This window comes from Castor canadensis, chromosome 6, assembly GCF_047511655.1.
Source record: "Castor canadensis chromosome 6, mCasCan1.hap1v2, whole genome shotgun sequence".
Lineage (NCBI taxonomy): Eukaryota > Metazoa > Chordata > Mammalia > Rodentia > Castoridae > Castor > Castor canadensis.
In genome coordinates this window covers 122,583,790-122,606,450 of record NC_133391.1, presented here as the reverse complement: position 1 = coordinate 122,606,450, position 22,661 = coordinate 122,583,790, and the positions used below count along the sequence as shown (strand labels likewise).

Below are 22,661 nucleotides of genomic sequence, written 5' to 3'. Positions count from 1 at the left end.
CTAGCCGCCCCCACGAAAATAGCTTGCTTTTTTTCTTCTGCAAAGATTTCTTTAATTTGTTATTTTCCAATGTAAATATGCTTAATACATGAATAATTTGTTTCTGATTAGATTAGAAGAGATGCAAAAGAGCAGGTGATACTTACAGGATGCAAATGTATTTCAGTGACATTTGTCATAAGATTTACTAGATTTTTTTCTTTGAAGGGTTAGTTCATTTGTGGTCTTTCTTTTCTAATCTCTTAAAAGCAGGCAAAATCTTGTTTGTTGAGTAGGTAAAGAATTATTAGGCATGACTTCACCAATAATCAGTGAGGCTAAGTTATTATCCTTTTTAACCTAAATGCTTTGACAGTGATACATAACTGAAGTGGCATAAAGCTTTATTTTGTTATGGCCTTTTATCACTTCTGCTCTAAATAATCGTTCTCATCTGGCAGCTAAAGATGCAGTTGTGTGAGGATTAGGATGTGTGGAACAGGAAATCCTGCCTAGCATTTGTTTTTATAACTTCTCCTTTTCCTCCTTTTCTTTCCAGTTTTCCTCTTCTCTCTAGTGCATTTACTTTTTGAAATGTTCTCAGAGTTCTGGTCTGTTGGTGCACAATTTATGATTCAATTCCATAGGTGGTCTTGCCGGACTACATGAGTGTCTGGAGAGAAGCGTGTGAATGCACAAGGTCCAGGAGTTTGGACGGCTGCTGCACCTGCATGAGAAGAGGCTGTCAGACATGGGGAGGAACTCGCCCTTCATGCTGCACACCCAGCTTCCAGCCCTTCTTGCTTCATCAGCTCATAGTTGGTGGAGTCTCTGCAGAATAGGAACCTGTTGGGCTCCATGAAATAATTGCTCATGCTCTCCTAATTATAGTTGACTGGGAGTGTCCTTGTCTTCAGTTCTTCTGGTTTGTTGGGCATTTTTGAACTGTAAGGAAGGGGTTCCACAGTTTGGAGGTTGACCCTGGAGCATTTATGCAGCATGGATGGAGATTTAGAGGGTTCTGTCTAGTTTTTCCCAGTGTGCTTCATTCTGCTTCATATCCCTGTGGAAGGCTGAGGGGGCAGCAGCAACCTGAATCTATGTTAAGTGCTTGCCCTGGAAATACCTCTGCCTTCTGCCTCTTCCTTAGCTGGCTGGTTTTCTCCTGTATCCGACTTTGCTCCTTTTCTCTGCTCTCTCCTCCCTTCCCCTCCCCTCCCCTTTCCTTCTCTTCCCTCCCCTCCGCTCCCCTTCCTAAATGATCAGGCCGTGTTTGTTACTTTTCAAGGGCTTGGGTTACAAGTTATTTTAGTTCTCTTTGTGTTTTTGAGCCATTCTATTAGGATTTCATGTTATGAATTATTTTTAGAATCAGTATGGAAAATTTAAAAAGAAATAAAATTTAATAAAAGCTATGTGTAAAATAAAGGAGACTCTCAAGGTCTGCTCAGATGTTAATGGGGTCCTTGGCCAAAGCATATTACCTCACAGGAATGAGCCAATTATTTATAGTGGTTACATCAGCTAGAATAAAGACGATAAATTCTGGGTTCTTGTCTCTGCACTTCCTGACTCTAAAGAATTTGCCTGATTTGTCCTTTATTGCCTCTGTTACTTCTCTGGGGTCCAGGTTTAGAGCTTTTTTTTTGTTGTTTAAAAAAAAAATTAGCAAAAATCTAAAGACAACAAAGAGGGTCTTTGTCTTCACTAGCTGCAGTCTGAGGTGCTTTAGAATTAGAGAAACATAGAATTTTAAGTCCAGAAGAGGACCCTTAATTTAGCTTAGTAACTTCCTCTTTCAGTTAAGAACACTGAATTTCAGAGAAATGAAGTAACTGAGATGAAGTTATCCAAATAGGGAATGTCAGAATCAAGGTGTTTTCATTGATAGTCTTCAAACATTCTTTTATCTGGTCACTTGGGTTTCCTGCACATAGCTGATGCTTGAGTTCTTTTGTGTAGGCACAGTAAACTATTACTTTTTGAAGAGACTAGTCTCTGCCTAACAGAAATTACTTCATTTCAGAGAGTTAACCAAAATCCCAAAGTGAGTCTTCTGATTTAACTTTCCAGATTGTAAACACCTGTCCCAAATTGTTACCACCCATTTGCTAGAATTTTATACACATGTATCTGTATATATAAATCTATCCATCTGTCTCTCTCTCTCTCTCTCTCTCTCTCTCTCAAGATATAGAGGCCATAACTAACCTTTGAACCTGTGTTTGTAATTCTTCCAAATTTAGGCCCTCAAATGTTTTTATGGGGTGGGTTCCTACATTGAATCCAGGGCCTTGTGGTTACTAAGCATGTGCTGTACCACTAAGCTACACCCACAGTCCCCATTTTTGTTGTTACAAAGAAACCATCTGAAGCCTTTTAAAAATAGCACACAAATGGGAAAAATCTTTCAATGGACAGTAGGTGTCTCCTGCCTATAGATGGTACTATAGGCAGAATTTATACCCAGTGCAAGACCAGCAACATTTCCCCATAGATGGTAATCTTGGTCTTTAGAACTTAGGATGTTTAAGTCACACTAAAACAAATGGGATTTTAGCACAGTATTCCATCTTGACCTTGTGTGGGTGTGTGTAAGAGCCATCGTCTACTCCTATCATTCGTCCATCTATGTATGTATGTATGTGTCTATCTGTCTGTCTGTCTATCTGATATTTATATCTATCTATGCCAAGACTCAGCAAAGAGGCTGAGAGAAGTGATAAAGCTTCCTCAGAGCAGCTCCTGAACTAGGTCAGGAGCAGCAGTCTAATGGATTAGGCTGCCAGGCAATTTGAGTCAACCCATTAGTTACCAATTTTTGTTACGTGAAATTTAACACTCATAGCAAGAGCCACCAGGATGCTGCCAGGATGCATTCTTTCCATTCCGGCTGTTGCTCTTACAGGACAGTTTAATTTGTGTGAGATACTGTTCCAGCTTGCTGTCTCTTTCATTCCTTGGGAAATAACTCTTCAGAGTCACTATTTCCTTAACATTTTAAAAACCTTTGCTACATTTCTAAACCCCTTTTTATTTTTATTAGTGCCACTTATCACTGGATTATTACCGTGTGTGCAGTTCTCTCTAGTGAGTCTATTTGTATCAGTGTTTCCTGGGTGCAGATTTCCTTCTGAAGATAAGCAGTAGCTAATTGTGGAATAATTCTTTTTGAAAACAGTTTCTATCTATACTCTTCCTTCTGACTGTTTTCAGACTTTCTAAGCAGTGCCTAATTTCATTGTGGAATTTGTTTTAGAGATAGACAGGTTCTGGAAGTTCACTTAGTTTCATCTCTTTATATAACTCAGTAAGGTTTGTGACACTAGCTATACCCCCAGTATTGTCAATAAATAGTAATTTCCATTAAGAGTTCTAGCATTGGGTTCAAAATGGTCAAATATTTTCAAAATACATAACAACTTTCCGTATAATAATGGAGGTCTGTGAAATGCTAGCAGCAATACTAGAAACTGTATGAATAGTTGCTGAAATCCTCACAACAATCTGGTTAGGTGTCATTAATCCTATTTAACGGAAGGAAAACTGAGGAGCAAAGACATTCAGCAAATTGCTTGGATATCATAAGGCATGTCTGTGTGGATACAACCATATAGTCTTTTTGATTCCATAACTTATACTTAATCACATGTAGTCTGATCTGGTCCTTCCTTATTCCAAAGTGAGTTTGGAGGAAAGGTTGTGCTGAAAGACATTTTGCATAGCTGAGCTCTGTTTAGATTATAATTTGTACTGCATTTTTCTCAAAATTGGAAACACAGATAAGACTTTTGTATAGAAAATGTAACATGCAGTACACAATTTACAGAAGTCAATTGAGTATATTGAGAACAAAAGTTGCATAGGCATGTATTGATAATCATCAAGGACACCCTAATAAAGTATAAGCTATCTCTCCTCCCTAAGTAGGATTCCCATGATACTCCCTTCTGGTGAGTGAAGAAAGGAATATACAGAAAACACCTGAGCATGGGAAAGAAATGTAGATGATGAACTGTTCTTAATAGTGTAATAGTGGCTGAGATCCTCCTGCTAAAGCCCCAAGTGAGACCAAGAGGAAGATGGTTAGTAAATCTAGGCTGGAAACTGTGACGTGCAGCTGTAGTTCTATCTACTAAAGAGAATGGGACAGGAGGATAGCTTGAGCCCCAGGGCTTAGTTATGGCCTGCCTGGACAATACAACAAGACCTCATAAACAAACAAACAAATAATAAATAAAATCTCAAGGCTTTTTGTGATCCCCACGCTTCAGTATTTTGGTGCCTGTATTCCTCGGTTCATGGTTCTGTATCATGACTTCTAGAGAGTCAAGGTGTTACTTCTAGTGAATGTGACCTTCTGCTGAAGTTGGTTGGATTGTCCTAGTGGGAAGACAAGAAAGGCATATTTTAAAAGCCCACATGTCCAGCTGGTATTTTAATTATCATTCTAACAGATCTGTCTGGGATAAGTTTAACTGTCAGGATTTGATATGTGTGTGTGGAGGGGTGCTTAAATTCTTTACTGAAAAATCATTCCCCCTTATCTTACACTTTCTATTTATTCTAAATGGTCACATTTCTTTGCTTTCCCAAGGGTGCTCATGACACTGAGGGAAAGCTGGCACTATGTGTTAAAATAAGTAAATAGAACCAAGGATGTAGTTTAGGAATATGTGGAACAGAACTTCCCTGTTTTGTTGTTTGTCCTTTCTAGTCAGTGCCCCGGGAAAGGGAGAAGTCCCATCACACAGGCTGGAAGTCCCACAGAAGTACTCTTGTCCAGTCACGTTTATTTATCCTGAATTTGAATAGTGTTACCAAGTCTCATTAGAAAGAGGAGAATATAGATTTCCAAAATTGATTCGGAAAATATTACAGAATATTTAGACATAACATTTCTTATTCGCTGCCTCATGAGTTTTCTGCCTGTGGGAAAAGTTTGTCCAATGAATGGAAGGAAAAGCCCTAATTCCTGTAAGAATTTTCACAGAGAAAATCAGAATGTCTTCACCAGATGTAATAAGCTGTAAAGCATCTTGCATTCAACATAAAGTAGGTTAAAGTAGCAGACTACTTTAATTGTACATTTAATAAATCACATGTCAGTAGACATTAGACATTTGTGACAAGTCATAATTTAAGTTCGTGAAGTTGCATAAATATGTTTGCTACCAATTTTCCAACAAAGGCAGAACTGTGTCATTTTTAAAGTTAACGTTTGTGTCTACATTGCCTTAGCCCATAGTAGGTGTTTATTGAATATGAGTACATGAAAGACTAAGAATGAGATATTGGACATGCTCTATATAGACTATATCTATATTTGGTGATTTTCAGTCATGGCTAGTGTGTGTGTATGTTAGTTTTCTATGGCTGTGTAAGAAATTATTCCCAAATGTAGCAGCTTCAAACAGCAACCATGTATTAGGTCACAGTTTCTATCAGTCAAGAATCCAAGGGGAGCTTGGGTGATCTAGTGCATAGTCTTTCACCAGGCTCACATCAGTTACCGCCAGTGATGTCATCAGTGGCTGGACAGAGGAGGAGCTGCTTCCACGCACCCGAGTGGTGGTCGGCCAGGTTCAGTTCCTGGCGGTTGTTGGACTAGGGACCTCAGATCCTATCTGGGTGTTGCCTACTAACCACCCTCTGCTTCTTGTCACGTTGGCCTCTCCAGAGGCCAGTTTCCAGCAGGCAACTCCTATTAGAGAGAGCAAGAAAGGACCAGTCACAGCTTTTTCTAACCTCATCTCTGACATGACACCTCATTGCTTCTACTAAATCTCACCTTCAGGGGAGGAGGTTACCAAAGGAAGCCAAGGATGGCTGGGAACCTTTGTGCATGCTGCCTACCACAGCTGGATAGGAAAGAACTTGTGATGTGGGCGCTCTCCACAGGCAGAAGCCATTACCTTCCTTCATGACGCTGGTGTATCTTATATGCCCTGAACACTGTGGGGTGTGCGTGTGTGTGAGTTTTCCCTCCCTAGACTGTGTGTTCTTAATGACTTAATAAAAATGACTTTGTCTTGTTTATTTTTGTGTCTGAGATATGTGTGGTGTTTGGCACTTAAATATGAAATTAGCAGACTCTGTGAAGAAGAAAAGTTGCATTTAGAGCTGGACCAGCTGATGCACACCCTCTTCCCTTGAGTTCTGAAAGCAGAGCTGGAGATGAGGATTTGAGGGCCAATAGCTTAGTAGGGGGTCTAAAGAAGCAGGAATGATGGAGAAGGAACGATAAGAAAGGAAAAGAAGGATGGAGGAAGGAGAGCCAACCTAGGTCGGAGGGCAGTGGGAATGTCTTTCCATTGGGGGCTTCCTGAGACATACCGAAAGAAACCTTCTGGGATTGTCCATTTAATAAAGACTTCCAGGGAAGCATTTATCTACCACTGGCTCCCGATAGCTGTCCAGAGGACAGCTGTCCCATGGGACCTGGCGGGCCCCATGGCTTTGGAGAATACCGGGGGAATAAGTAGAAAAATGAAAACTATGAATATTTGAGACAGGACAATAAGTATTAGCACCAAGTTAGTCTGCATCCCACTGCAGCTGAGGCTGATCTCCGAGTGGAGTGGGGGTCCTCGAAGAATGTGATGCCAGTCACCTGTTGTATCTGCATCAGGTGCAGAGGGGAACCAAGGCCCTATCACAGGTAGGACCTTCAACCTTGCTGGTGAGGATGAGAAAATGAAGGACATCAAAGACATGATTAACCTTTACCCAGAACTTAAATGAATAAATCCTTTTCTACAGTAGTTTCTGGAGGTTTTTTTTTGTTTTACTATTTCCACTTGAATCAAAAGAAAAGAAAAGAGAGATATGGATCTCAGCCTTGAAGAGTTATTAATTGTCCTCCCATGTGCCAGTCAATGTCAGTTCTGTCTGCAGGAAAAGATTAGAAATCCCTGCCTGTTGTCTTGATCAGGAAAACATACACTGACTGATGGCCTTCCTGATTTAAAATCGGATTTTGTTTTTATCTGATTCTTGAGCCAAATGATGTGCATCTGCGCAAAGACAGGCTTGTGCCTGTGTTATGGTAGGATGATCTTTGGATTGTAATATTTACTGAATTGGAATGTCTTCCTGTTTTAAGAAGCACACAGGGAATGAAGAAACCAGCCATTAACTGTACATTTGACATCTAAATTTAAGAAATGTTTACATTTTGTCAATTTTCTTCTGATAGTATTTTTTAAATGAAAGCGATTGAACATCATAACAGAAAAAAAAAACCTTAAAAAATAAAAAGAGTGAAACATGACTGAGAACCTTCTCTTAGTCTTTTGTTCCTTTCTCCACCCTACCTCCCAAAAGCAACCTCCATGATAAATTTGGTATGCATGTGTATTTCTACTTATATATAGGTATATACATAATAGAATATATATGGTATATATTCTCTCACGTATATTTTGTAACTTAGGTTTTTTAATCACTTACTTGGTCCTTAGATATATGTATGTTGGCTCATATAGGTCTAATTCATTCATTTTGAGTGCTGGTTAGTTTTTCATCTTATGAATAGGTCACAATTTCTTTTATTCTTTCCCTTAATAATAACATGTTAGGTATTTGTGGGTTTTTTTTTTTTTTTACTGTTATAGAAGACATCCATGTATGGATTTATTGCTGACTGTAGGTAAGAATTATTGTAGGATATATGCCAAGAAGTAGAATTGGTGGATTCTATGGTTTAGACATTTTTAACCTCAATAGGTATTGTCAATCAACTTGTCAAAGTTCTTCAGTCAATGTATTCTTTGACAGCAGATCACTGCTTTTTTCATGTTCACCAGCACCTGATATTTTGATACTTTTTAATTTTTACTATTCTTTTGAGTGTGAAGTGATGATTTCATTATCTTACTTTATTTTATTATAATAAAGAGGTCATGAATCTTTTATATATCTTGAAGTGATTATTTTGTTTTACTATTTCTAGTGTCATTTTCATTTCCATATTCTCTAATTTGTTAGTTTGTATTTTTTACCCACTATTTTATCACTACTTCCTTCTTATATTAATTTATATATTTTAGGTATTAGAAATATCTTATTTCAATCAGTTCCTGTCTTTAAATTTAGTTATGGTGTCCTTTGTCATATAGAAGTCCAATTTGTCAGTCCTATTTCATGCATTTCATATTCTGTACCTATTTTAAGAAATACTTCCTATTGTCATGTTTCTTTTTTTCCTAAAAACTTAATTATATTTTTGGTGCTGGGGTTGATCTCAGGGCCACATGCATGCTGAGCATATGATCTACCATTGCACTATACCCAGCCTAAAACTTTGCTTTGATATTTGCTTTCTTATTCATCTGACTTTTGGAGGGGAAGACAATGTGAAGTATGGATCAAATTTGTTTTTCTTCAGACAGAAAGTGAACGTTTTGCCATATTATTTGTTGATTAAATGTATCTTATAAATATATTTGTTATACCATCTCCGTTTTGTACTACACTCTCATCCATGTAAAGGTCTGTTTTAGGGTTCTCTGGTTGCTCCAATCTGTTATCCTTGAGTGAACTCCACCTAATTTAACTACTGCAATTTTATAATAAAGTACTTCTATAGGGCAAGTCTCCTATTCTTGTTTTCTTTCATTTAGAATTTATTGGGCTATTTTTGTCCAGTCAGCCTTTAAGAATTATAAAAACTATTTGTTTAATTCTATAGTACAGATCTACTAGGAATAGGAACTTTTGTTGGACTTGAGGTGGTTCTTTGAATTTATTTGGGGAATATTTGAATCTTCCTATCCATGTATATGACATATATCACCATTAATTCTGATACTCATTTGTGCTCATTACACTATTTTATAATTTTCACTATGTAAATCTTGCTCATCCTTTGATAGATACATTTCTAGATAGCTTATCATTTTTGCTGCTATTGTGAATTGTATAGTTTACCCTTTAATGTTTCCTTACTGGTAATTGAAGATATATATAAATATTGCTTATTTTTATGTGTTGATCTTATATCTAAAATCTCTTTTGTGCTCTTTTAATAATTCCAAAAGCAATATCTGTAGAATCTCATGATATTTTAGTAGAGACATTCTATTAGCTGCAAATAGAATAGCTTTCCGATTATTTTCATCTTACCTTTTCTTTTATTACTGCTAGCACCTTATTAAATCACAGCAGTATGGTAGCACTTTTTCTCTTGTTGCTGTGCATCATGAGTGTTAACTACACACATTTCCTCCTAATCTCCACTCTTCCCTTTTCTAGTCACCATTAGAATACATTATTCTTATTGTTCCTTCCATATTGGAAATTACTGGTCCTTTTTTTTTTGGTTATTTTTGGCATTCCTTAATACCATACTGTATTTAAATGTCAAGCTTCTGGCATATTTATTGGCATAATACCTTTATTTGAGACTGGTCATTAGCTTCATTCAGCCTTGGTTCCCTCTCTGTCCTTCCTGGCCTCCCCATATCTTTCGACCCAGTACCCTTCCCATAGCCCTGCTTGTTCCACCACAACAGGACTAGGTGTGCAAACTTTCTCTTAGCTAAGTCTTCAATTTATTTGAAGTGTGCTTAAGAATGCAAACCCTGGCCAATATACATTTGAATTCCAGCTCCACTTGTTACCAGCCCTGTGACCTCAGGCACATTTTAAAGCCTCAGTATACTTATTTTCTCATCTGTAGAATGGACATAATGGTGAAATGGTGCCCATTTCATAAGGCTATTATAAAGATCAGCATAGTTAATACAGGTAAGGCACAATAGATCCTAACACATAGTAACTGCTATATATTTCTCTTAAGTATTTTGAAAATCATATATCCACAGGAATATTTATTCAAGGACCTTATAGTCTGGTTGAGGCAATAAAATGCACTAACCTGATCTTTTGTTGCACTAAAAGGGAGGTTCCCATCTGGAGAAGGGATACTCAGAGCCTTGAGTCCTGGCAAAGCTTCAGGATTCAGTGTTTCTTCATTATTACGAGTTAAGGAGTTAAAGACAAAAGTCTTACAGTGTTTCTTTAAATATCTCTTTCAGCTGCATAAGATTAGCACATTTTTCTTGGCAAAGAACACCTTTTCCTTTTTCGCTGGAGTAGTTTTCGTCAGCGGCCTCTCTTGTTTTTTTGGGTTTTTTTCTAAACACTTCCTGTACTTCTATCTCTCTGTCATCCGCCTTCATTCTTCTAGTCCCCGTGCTGTAGCACTTCCTCCCACCCCTTCCCATCCTCTGTCTTAAAAAAACAAAACTCGAAAACTTTGCTCATTGATTGTGCAGTGTGTTTCCTTCCTACGCTGCGGGCCGCTGTGTGCCTGGGACAATCGCAGTGGAAGTGTTCTGGCAGCCTGGGAAAGTGGCTGTGGAGTTTTATGGTGGCGTCAGAGTGCAGCTGGAGGGGAGCAGAAAGCAGTGCCTGAGGTTGGAGGTCAGGGGCAGGCTCTGCAGCCATCGACGTCCAGTCACTGTCCAGTTATTTCCAGAGCCCTTAGCCCAGCTTTACTTTAAGTGGGTGATGAGAGGTTACTGTCGTATCCCTCTGCTACAGGTGATTCCTTTAGGTTAAGATAGGGCATCTGAGACAAAGCCTGGGATTTGGGGGTGGGGAAGTGAAATCTCTGTGTAGGCTCGGCTGCTATCTGTTCAAAAATGTAGAAAATGTTCAGACCCTCTGTATCACAAATGACCAACATTTGTTAAGTGTATACTCACACCAGGCACGTGCTGAATGTGTCTTATTTATCTCGCAACCCTTTGGAGGTAACCATTATAGCCTTAGTTTACAGATAGGGAAACTGAGGCTCTGCTAGGCATGCAGGGCTGGCAATGCAAGTAGCTAGGGGTTTTTCAGAGATTGTCTCCTATGCTAGATGTGCCTTTCACACACACTGTGTCTACCCCTCAGGGCAAAGCATAGCCACAGAACTACCATGGAAAAGCCAGAGTGCCAGTTTTTATATTCTCCAGGTAAAAGTAGGTTTTAGCTAAAGAGTAGAGAATAAAACTGTGACCATGTGACCTGAACACGAGGAGGCTTTTGTTTGTATTTGTTTAGTGTCTGCAAAGTTCATGTCTTCTAGGCTCAGAGCCTTATTAATAAGTGGAAGTGATAAGACACCATTTCATCCACCCACCCCACCCAAGAACCTGCAGTGTTCACGCTCCTGGTAGAAGCCACGGTCACCATCATATTCCTCGCCAACAGTACCATGTTAGGTATCCGCTTCTGTAATTACAGTGTGTGGGGGAGGCGTGGGTATTTCCAGGAATCTGTTCCACATAAGAATCTGTGTGAAAGTAAGTGCTGGATGAGAGAGGTAGTTTACACTGTGTCCTCCCCCAATTTTCAAAGCTGGGCTTCCTCCCCATTCCTGGGATCCTGGCCATTTGCCTCCTGCCCACTGAACAGATGAAGCACATCAGAACGGCTTTGAGGAGTCTGGCATGTCCCCTGCTTCATTATCAGAGCTATATTACTTGTTGGCAATAATTTGCTTTGGGTACAACTCAGAGCTATGTTGAAATTTCTATTTTGCTTTCAGAAAATTGGTTTACCTAAAACATTTTCCCCCCAGATTTCCCTGTGGAAAATTGGTGCTCTTAATTTGGGTATCTTGTAATTTTTTCTCATTAAAAATGTGTGGCATGTGATATCATTCGATTTTTTTTCTAAATTGAAGTGACTTAAGTGGGTTGACACATGTGCTGCAGTGTAATTGTGCTGTTTTTGGAGCTCAGGTCAGTAATTATATCCATAAACTTATTGTCTATGGTAAAATATGTTAACTGGTCTTTGGCATAAAATTCATTAATTTGAATCGATATATAACGTTCTGAAATGCTCTAACAGAGGATCATTGACTGATGGGTGTAGTGTGGTCTAAGACCCAAACATTTCTCTATCAATAGCAGCAAATATAAATATATTTAAACAGCTTGTCAATACTATGAGTCCCCAAACGCATATATTTTAAAGCCTACAAGAAATTTGAACTATGACATGGACCCAATAATTGAATTTATTCATTTATAAAACTAGGAGATATATAGAAGTACTGGGGTTTGGACTCAGGGAATTGCAGTTGCTAGGCAAGTGCTTTACTGCGTGAGCCACACTTTGAATCCTTCTTGCTTTAAATTATTTTTCAGATAGGGTCTCACTTTTTTGCCCAGTGTGGCCTGGCACAGATATCCTCCTACCTATGCCTACCTGGCTTATTGAGTAAGACGGGGTCTTGCTAACTTTTTCCACCTGTGGCTGGCTTCAAATCATGATCCTCCTGATCTCTGCCTCCCGAGTAGCTGGGATTGCAGGCGTGAGCCATCACACCCAGTTCCTGGATTTTTTTTTTTTTTAATCTTTCAATTTTGAGCTAGCTTTCTAACAGGCTTTTAGAATTTTAGACCATCCTACCCCCAAGCCTGCGTGCTGAGATGCAGGAAGGTCAAGTAACACGGGTGGCTTTTGCTACCAGGCAGTGGCCCAGAGGAAACTTGTCTTGGTGAGATCTCCTCTTCCCACTAATCCTCAGAGAATGCCAGGCCTCCCCGCTGCGTGATACCTCAGCAGATTCTCTGCAGACTGACTTAGATACTTCCCTAATGTTGAATAACTTTGAAAAGCAAATTGAAGTATACCAGTGTAGGGAAGGAAGTAAATTTGAATTCAAAGGAAGAATTTCATCAGGAATCCAATCCCAGGGTTTTCTTCTGTCTCGCAACTGCAGGCCCACAAGAATTACATTAATGTGAAACCTTGACAAAAGAGAAATCCTATGATTAGATATGTGGGCTTCACACATAATATCTAGTTTGCCTCCTCAGCGTTTCTGGGAAGTGAGAGCCAGAGAAGAAAAGTATTGTGTGGCTTTTCTGCTCCAATTCTTTGCTTCTCCTCCCATCAGACACTTGGACACAACCACAGTGCTTCTGGACAAGCAAGAGCAGCTTTGAAGGTAAAGCAGCAGAGGAAGGTTAAGAAACTGGGGCTGGGCTGAGGAAGGATGAGGGAAGCAGAGCCTTCAATTGCTGTTTACTCTTGTTCAGTGGTGCACGAGTGTTTTCTGTTTTTTTCTTTGACCTTGAGGTCACTGCACTTTTCCCTATGTCTCACTCTCTCTATAGTTATTTCTCTCCCCCATCCTCCCTATTTCTCATCCTTCCTTCTTCTCTCTCCCCTGTCTCCTCTTCCCATGTCCTCAACTGACCTCTCTACCAAAGGGCTCCTCAGCCTCTGGTATCTGGTTGGGTTTGGCGCAGCATGGAGATACCAGCAGGAGACTGGAGGAAAGGAGGCAGAACAGAGAACATAATGAAGGCCATTGCTCCCTGGCTCCCTCCCTGTGGTCCTAGCACAGGCTGGCTGATGCTGTCCCCCTCCCTGTGGTCCAAGCACAGGCTAGCTGATGCTGTCCTCAAAGTAAGGGCACCTTTCAGGTGACCCTTGCTACCCAGCACTCTTCTTTAGGTTCTAGAAGCAGCTCCCTACCCTTTTTTTCTGAGGCCTAGGGGTAGGAAAGCCCTCCCTGAAATACTTCTCAAACCACCCAGCCTGAGAGTGCCATCTGTGTCCTGCAGGATTCCTGACTGAAACACTAGGTGTGGTAGAGCTCATGGCTTGTAACTCTGTGTTGTGTATTTGTAAGTTTGCTTCACTTATTGGTTTAGTAAGTATTTATTGAACATCAACTGAATATCAGGAAGAAAGCAAATGAGAGTTCCTGGCCTTGGGTGCTATAGAAGGGTAGACAAAACCAAATATCTTATAATGACATATCATCACAAGTGTCATGAAATAAAGGAAGAGGAGAAGGGAAGTGATGGGGCCAGGGATCCTTCCAGGATATGAGGGGACATAGGCGCCTTCCCGAATGAAGCAAATAGGCATGCTTTGCCAGCCTAGAGAGTGAAAGTGAAGGGAACCCCAGGGAGCCTGAGGAGAGAAAGTGGCTAGACAGAGAACGCTGGGAACATCACAAGACTGGTGTGGCCTGAATGAAGTGAGAAAGGGGAGCTGGAAATAGTGAGTCCGACGAGTAGCCAGGGCTGGATCACTCATGGCTTTGTGGGCCATGGGAAGATTTTGAGTGAGTGGGAGGGAAAGACTGGAGGCTTGGAGGGGAGCGACATGGTTTATGTTTTATTAGAGTAGCTTTATTTGCCCTTGGGAGGATATACTACATACAGAGACTAAAAGCCATGGAACGGAGATATGAGGCTTTTGCTGGAGTTTTGATGATTTGAGTAGTTTTATGGGTTGAATTGTTCCCCAAAATATGTTGATGTCTTAATTCCCAGTACTTCAGAATGGAGCCTTATTGGGAAGTACCTTTACAGAGCAAATCAAGTAAAAAGGAAGTTGTTAGTGTGTCCTGTAATTCCGTATTGCTGGTGTCTTTCTTTCTTAATGCTGGTACTGACCCCAGAGCCTCCCCATACTAAACTGGTGCTCTACCACTGAGCTACACCTTCAGCCCCCTTAGCTCATATTTTAGCTGCAGGCCATGTTGTCAATTTAATTGATAGAGACCAGCATTTGTTTTTAAAAAAAGTAGGATCGATTGGGAAATAGAATGATGGTAGTAGTGGCAGATGACTTCATGATGTAAAGTATGAGCACTACAGTGATTTTTTTTTTCATTTTTCTTTTATTATTCATATGTGCATACAAGGCTTGGTTCATTTCTCCCCCCTGCCCCCACCCCCTCCCTTACCACCCACTCCGCCCCCTCCCTCTCCCCCTGCCTCAATACCCAGCAGAAACTATTTTGCCCTTATTTCTAATTTTGTTGTAGAGAGAGTATAAGCAATAATAGGAAGGAACAAGGGTTTGTGCTGGTTGAGATAAGGATAGCTATACAGGGCATTGACTCACATTGATTTCCTGTGCGTGGGTGTTACCTTCTAGGTTGATTCTTTTTGATCTAACCTTTTCTCTAGTACCTGTTCCCCTTTTCCTATTGGCCTCAGTTGCTTTAAGGTATCTGCTTTAGTTTCTCTGCGTTAAGGGCAACAAATGCTAGCTAGTTTTTTAGGTGTCTTACCTATCCTCACCCCTTCCTTGTGTGCTCTCGCTTTTATCATGTGCTCATAGTCCAATCCCCTTGTTGTGTTTGCCCTTGATCTAATGTCCACATATGAGGGAGAACATACGATTTTTGGTCTTTTGGGCCAGGCTAACCTCACTCAGAATGATGTTCTCCAATTCCATCCATTTACCAGCGAATGATGACATTTCGTTCTTCTTCATGGCTGCATAGAATTCCATTGTGTATAGATACCACATTTTCTTAATCCATTCATCAGTGGTGGGGCATCTTGGCTGTTTCCCTAACTTGGCTATTGTGAATAGTGCTGCAATAAACATGGGTGTGCAGGTGCCTCTGGAGTAACCACTACAGTGATTTTTTAAAAAAACTAGAACAAACCATTTCAGGTTCTGTTTTCAGAGGTTGGGGATCCTTTCCCTATTCCAGTTTGGTGACTCACCTTTTGAGTTAATTCAAAAAACCTTTCAAAGAAGATGAGGAAAAAAAATGATCCTCTGTCCTTTTTACAATGTTATTAATCATGGAGGTTTTCATCAATTATTGTGTGATTAGTTCCACAGGTTTTAGACACCTGTGATAGCATAATAAAATGTGTGCTCTATCTTTCAAATTATGCATTCCATCCAAATGATACATTTCAAATGATACACGTCCATTGGGGGTTTCTGATCCCTAATTTGATATGCTTGATAATCATTAGAGTCTATCAGTCAGTTCATTTTTCATGGGGTGGTTTGACTTTGCCAGGTCTTAGATTGCTCCACTGATGTTCGATTTGTAACACATTTGTTGTATTTAAGCATGGTGTTTAGAAAGAGCTTTGATTGGGGGTGAAAAATATTTATTACAGACAAGAACTATCTCCAAGTTGGGTGAAGAAGTTTATTCTTCTCTGAGAATGCATATGATTATTTTTAGAATTAAAACTATTTTGAGTACACTTTAAGAAGTTGTCTAGGAGCCTTTGAAACATTTTATGATCCATTATGTGGTTTTCTTTTTTTTTTTATGTTAAAATCTCTAGGCTGGAAATGTCTAATGATAGATTTTTCAAAAATGAGACTCGTGCCAAAATTATAGATACACTTAGTTTTAAATTTTCCTTGTGACTTTCATTTTGAGATAGAGTAACTTATACCTGATTTAAAGAATTAGGTTTTATAAATAGTCTGCCGTTAGCAACTAAATTCATTGGGCACTCATTATTTCACGCCTAATGTATTGTTTTCCACAGAATATTCTTGTAAATATGTTTACGTGATGCAAATTAGGCTATAGTATTAAGCTATCAGGTCTGCAATGCTAAGGGAGCAATAATTTCTTTGAAAAGTATGACCTGTAACATTAAGTGATGTTAGTAATTTCTAAAGCAACTTATCTTCCAAGTGAAGGCTTGGTGAGAGCATTTAGGATAGAGGTGAAATGTGTCTCATTAGGCTTACCCCTTACACACACGTCACCTCTTCTCTTGTCATTCTCTAATAGTTTATTTACATAACTGAGGGCCGCTACTTTCATTACCTGTGGTTATCCTAGCAAAATGATTTGGGTTGAGCTCACCTAAGCAAAATTACAATGTGCTTCTGTTTCCCCATAGTTAACGGTGAGGATTTCTACTCTCCAGGCTCCCCTTCTCCAGCTCTTTGCAGTGAAGACCCTCCTCTTGCCAATGGAAATAAGTCATTCAGCTAAGAGCCCTATGGGACTCGCCAGGTCTAATCTGTTATTTGCTGATGGTGATGTCATTAGCCAGGAAGTAAATGGTACCTGGAGACTGATGTGTCAATCTGGAATGACAGAAACCAGGATCTGTCATTTAAGAGGAGAAACAGATTCTTGGGACTTAGAATTTGAGAAAAGAAAATGAAGTCACAAATTTTGCCTTTAGTGTTGGCATGAGTGATAAAATTTAATGTTTTTCATGAGTACAGAAAACAACATATGCAAATTTATAGACATTGCCTTACCCCCTTTTCTGTGCTGTGTCAAAATACCTGAGACTGGGTAATTTATAAGGATGCAAGTTTGAGACTGATGGTCTGGAGCAAGGAAGTCCAACATGGTGCAGCCATCTGCTTGGTAGGCATCTGGTAAGAGCCTTCCTGCTGCATCATAACATGGTGACAGAGAGCAGTGTGCCAACCCAGATCTCTCATCCTTTCCTTAGAAAGCTGCTATTGTCATCATGAAGCCTCTCACAGGCTCCACTGCAAGTACCTTTAACATACGAAGTTGGGGAGTTAGTTTCCAACAAAAGAACTTTTGGGGGACACATTCAAGCCATAGCATGTAGAGAAATAGATTTCTTGAAAAACCATTTATAACAGCTCTGTTTACTTTCTTTAAATGTGCAATGTACTGGTTGGGGATTTAACTCCATGGTAGAGTGCATGAGGACCCAGGTTCCATCCCCAGTACCACCACCCCCCAAAAAAGAGTTACTGTGTAATTGAAGTGAGATGGCTGTAGTTAATTGACTAAACTTAAAGATGCATTGTTTATGCCACTCCTGAATACGTCAGGAGATTTGGTAAGTAACAAGACTGGATAAAAGAGAAAGTTTTTCAATGAGAATCTCCCTGGTAATGAAGAAGTTCTCAGGGGTTCTTTCTAGGATCCAGCTGTGTGCACCTTTCCACAGTCTGAGGACCACTTAATTAAGTAGAATATATGAACAGTAAACCAAAAACATTTTTTAAGCAATTGAATACAGTGTGACTATTGCATTGAAAATTAATGTTCGTTTAAGTCTAAGATGAGAGTCAGATGGAGAAAAACTTGCTGTGAGCTGTTCACAATTCCTCTATTTTCACTCTGTATGCAATTCATTAAAATGACATTAATCCTCCAGGCTTTTCATTGGTTTCTATTAAGATATATGGCTGGAATCTCTGTGTAACTACATTGATTATTTCATAGACCTTCTTGTTCATCGCAAGTAGCCTGTTGTTACAGATTCATTGTACTCGATGATAAATGAGGTCCGGTGGAGACCAGGTTCCACGAGCCCACCTCTCCAAGGACGTGCTTGCTCTGAAACCAGACTTCCACCAAGCAGGAGTTTGAGATTCAGAGCTCAGGTTTAATATCAACATCTGCTTCCTGCTGAGTTCATGGTATAATTAGCTAATTAAAAAAAGATAACATTTTCACCTTGGAGTCAGAAGAAGAGCCATAAACCCCAGGCCCAGGATTTAGTTAATTTGCCCATTGACTCTAATTGTGTATTTAAGGCTGAGATTAATTTTTTTTTCCTGATGTGTGGGAGCTTGGCCCCATGCATTGGAACTGTTAAATCAGTTGTAATCATTCCATGAGGAGGTTAACAAGGGTGGAGAGTCCTCCAGCTATATTAATGAAGATAACTATTTGTTTATATTTGGTAACTTCTTTTAGGGAGAAGACAAAAAAGCATTAAAACCCCATTCTGATAAACCACTAAACACAAAGGATAATTTTCAAATAGTCAAGCTAAATAATGTATGATTATTTTTCCAAAAACCATATATATACCTCATGTAAAACTTATTGAGAAACCATGTTCAATAAGCCAAACTCATGTTTGGTTTTTTTTTCCCAAATATTTAGTGAGTTGATGAATATCATTTCTGCTGTTAAAGCGTTGATGCACTTTCTAGGCCAGCTGAGTTTCAAGACTATTTTCTTGCATTATTTTTAGAAGAGGTTAGAGAAAGAATGCATGTTAGGAGGGAAGTTTCTAGAGAGTAAAAACTGTAATTGTGATTTGCAATCTGCTACTTACGAGATTTCCTTTTTTGTAAGGTAAGCATTGTACTGTGGACACTGAGCAGTGACTATTGGCAACTCAAGTGGGTGTGATTGATATGTGTCTTAAAAGTAATAGAACTGTTATTCCTAGAAAGAAGAAAGCTTTTTTAAGTTCCAAAATGTAGACATTGCTTTTTTACCTGAGGAGAAGGGCCTTTGTTAATAGTTTTTGGGGAATGAGAGTTGCTTCTCTCATTTGCATCAGGGCCTCTAAGCACAGAGGTGTGTGAAACCATCTCTCCATGTTCATCTCATTGTCCGGAAAGCTGATGCTCACAGGGGAGGAATGCTTGCCTCTTAAATTCTTGTACACTATTGTGCAGTTTAGAAAGATGGAGAAGTGAAGCTGTACACCATTTACAGAGGCTCCATTCTAAACTTAGTTAAAATATAGTTAGTACCTTGGGTGGAATGAGTCATGGGAAGTGTTAATCCTTCCCCTGTATTTCATAAAAAAGGGATCACTCTTTTACATATACTTACATTATAAACTTGACCTAAATCTCTTTACGAGCCAACAAAATGTAACATGCATTTAGTGGGCAGAGTGATTCGTGGCTGCCAGAGATGAATTCTACCAGGATGGTGGAAAGAGACACTTCTAAGGCAGGAGGCTTTTGAACTTTTGAGGACTGTGGTTCCTATGTCATTTGGGTGGGATCCAGATGGACGGCAAATCTAACCCAAAGAAAGCTCTGTAGTGCCTTCTGCTGTTTTAGCAAGACGAACTTAAAAGTTCAGGGAAATTGTGTCCCAGTTTTCCTTGACCATGCTTGAGATATAATTAGAGAAAATGATCAGCTAATACGAGAATGAAGATTTGCTGGGAAATCTGAATCCTGAGTGTTGTTCGTGACTTTATCCACAAATGCATATACAAAGCTGTTTTTAACAAATGACTTGTACATAGCATGCATCTTTGTGGGGGAATGTGTGGCGTGTTTTTGTTCTTAGATTTTTAGCAAAAACAAAGTACAGTGCTGTTTAACATTGTCCCTCTCCCTGTTCTGGCCATTTTCCCATCGTCCACGCCCCACTTTCTCCCCTCCCACCTGTCGTTCATTTCTCATCTTCCATTCACTGTCAGGAAGGGCAGCCTCCGAAGAGCCATTTCAACTCAGCTCGACATCGCCAGAGACTAGTGGACCCAGCTGCTTCAAAAGTGAGTGTGTCCTGTCACTCTGGGTGGCAGGCATGCATGGTGATATGGTCTCTGAAGTAAATGGGACTGAGGGGTTTTACTTATACTGAATTTTTGATGGTTTTAGAATATGGATATGAAGAAGAGGCAGAGGCAAAATCTTCTCTGTTAATTCAGATCTGTACAAACCAGTGGTGTTCTGATAAGTGTTTAACAAGCAGCCCTGAAAGCAAAACCAAGCCCTGATTTGGAACATTTGCTGGTTTCCCTGGTGGACATACTCCTACCATGGGCAATTCCAAGTACCTGTGTGATGACATTGAACTCAGAGCTGGGAAAAGATACCCAGTAGAACATTATAATATAATTATGTTATGTTGTTATTGTATACTTTGTCTACTGCAGATGTAACCTCTACAAGAATGTAGCAAAGGAGAGGATAGTGGAATGGCTCAACTGGCAGAGTTCCAGCCTGGCAAGTGGGAGGCCCTGAGTTCAAACCCCAGTACTGCCAAGGTGGGGGGAGGGAAGATGTAGCAAAATAATTAGACAGTTCATCTGTTTTGAGTGTCATTTATATGTTTTCAATATATTTACTTGTGAATTTAGCTATTTTAAATTTGTAATGATTGTCTATACCAGTTGACTTATAAAGGGCTGGGAATGAAGTTCGGTGACAGCTTGCTTAACATGCGAGGTAGAGATGGCGGAAGTTGGGAGTGGGGGATGTGGTTCAAAGACAGCCCAGTTAAAAAGTAATTAAGACCTCATCTCAAGCAAGCTGGACATGGCGTATCTTGCCTATAATCCCAGTTGTGCTGGAGAGATAGTTAGGAGGATCATGGTCTAAGGCCAGCCCCAGACAAAAATCAAGACCCTATCTGAAAAATAATCTGCAAGCAGAAAAGGCTAGAAGTGTGGCTCAAGTGCAAGGCACTGAGATCAAACCCCAGTACTCAACCCCCTTGAAAAAAAAAGTAGGCTTCTGAAATTTTACTAAGCTGGTGTGGGTTGGCTTCAGTGTTTTAGTAATAACGTGTATGTGGAAATAGTCTTAAGCCATTTGGTCATGCTGAACCCTTTGACATTTAGCAGTAACCACCAGAAGTGTGGCTGAGTTTTTGGGTGAACTGTTGATAAACACATCAGCTGCAGGTGTCTCAGGCCAATTCTACTGCACAAAAACTCTTATTAAACACATTTTATTGGTCAACAGAACAAAGCCTTCATGAACCTTGTCCTGTAACTCGGTGAAGTCCCAGATCTCTGACCCTTTAAAGCATTCTGGTTAAATCTTTCTGGAAAGTCTCATTCAAGTCAATGTGACAGTTTTTCCATGGCAGTGTTCTCTTACCTCTAGTGTGAACCAAGCACAGGGATCACTAGTTGCTAGACATAGGCCACCTATCATTCGAATCTCAGGTGTCATTTCTAGGGGAACAGGTTACAGGCATTTCTGGATTCTTGTGCCCAGCTCATGGGAGGGTTGGAGGATATTTTTAAAGATCTTTCCAATTCACTTGTTTAAATATTACACATACCAAATACCCACAAGCAAATGCTGTTTTTAACATCTACCATGTGACCAGCAAGCCACTGACTTTGTGTTTTGACTTCACCAATGAAAACCCAGAAGCCTTATGATGAAGTCATGTATGTTCTGTTGATATTTGTGGGGGGAGACAAACTAGCTTTGAGTACATCTGATGATTTTACCGTGTAAGATGTGAATCTCACTTGTGTGGAGGACAGCTCACAGTACATCAGGCCCTTCTTGGACCCTACCTACGAGTCTCAACTAATGAGGCTCTAAACCACTATGAGAGTTAAGCACATCTGTTAGAGCATGCTCCTCTTGGTCCCTGATGCTTTAATGAAACAACAGCCTGTGCCTTCTTCCTCCTCCTTCTCTTGTCTTGTATTCATTTCATTCTGTCTTAGCATTTCAGAAATACCATGCCTCACTATGCACTGTGTTAGTTTTTCTTCTATTGGTGGTAAAAGGCTTTTTGTTGTTGTTGTTCCATTTAGTTTTGAGTTTTGAGCAAGAATCATGGCTTCTTTTTCTATATAAACTTTCAGAGGAACTTATTAAACTGCTATGAAGAAGATATCTGGTGCCTTAATGTGCTTTGTGAATTGGTTCAGCCATGTTACCAGGTAGATTTAAAAGGTCAGATCCTTTCCTTTTCAAACTATTGCAGAAGTAGTTTGAGAAGCTCCAAAGAAATCTCTAATATTAAGGGGAAGTGGGAAAAGTCATGGTGGGCTGTGCAGATGTGTTTCTCGGACAATAAATGGCAAATGAAAATGTGCATCTGTGTGTCCAGTGCTTTGAATCTGCACTGTATCATTTTTGACTAAATAACCTGAGTGGAAGTAAAGAATTCCTACAAATTACAGGTTTCTGTGTTCTGGGTGTGTGGGGGGGTCAATAGCAATTTATGGTAAACCAGCTGCCAGATCTTTTGAGAACATTGATTTCATCATGAATCTGCCTGCTACAATCTGAGAAGAAGTGTAGTCAGGTAGAAACATTTAGCTCCCCACTAACAAAGAATGTACTGACTTGCATTGTACACTGGGATTTGTGGCCTTTTGTAGTTATTTAATTCTGAGGCCCCATTGCTCTGGATTTCTCATCAGCAAAACGAAGAAAGCGTATAAAATTTTCTCTTCATCAAATTATGGAATTGTTTTTCT

General features: G+C 39.7%; 1 protein-coding gene across 12 annotated transcripts in view; it reads left to right on the top strand.

The window, feature by feature from the left end:
* Mast4 (microtubule associated serine/threonine kinase family member 4) overlaps positions 1-22,661 on the top strand; it is a 560,147-nt gene that overhangs the window by 244,028 nt on the left and 293,458 nt on the right. For 6 of the 12 annotated variants that reach the window (XM_074077364.1, XM_074077363.1, XM_074077367.1 and 3 more), the window contains one exon: positions 19,905-19,979. The exons of the other annotated variants lie outside the window; for them this stretch is intronic. In XM_074077364.1, coding sequence (XP_073933465.1) covers positions 19,905-19,979 — 75 coding nt within the window. The remainder of the gene's footprint in view (positions 1-19,904; positions 19,980-22,661) is intronic. 12 annotated transcript variants of the gene reach the window in all.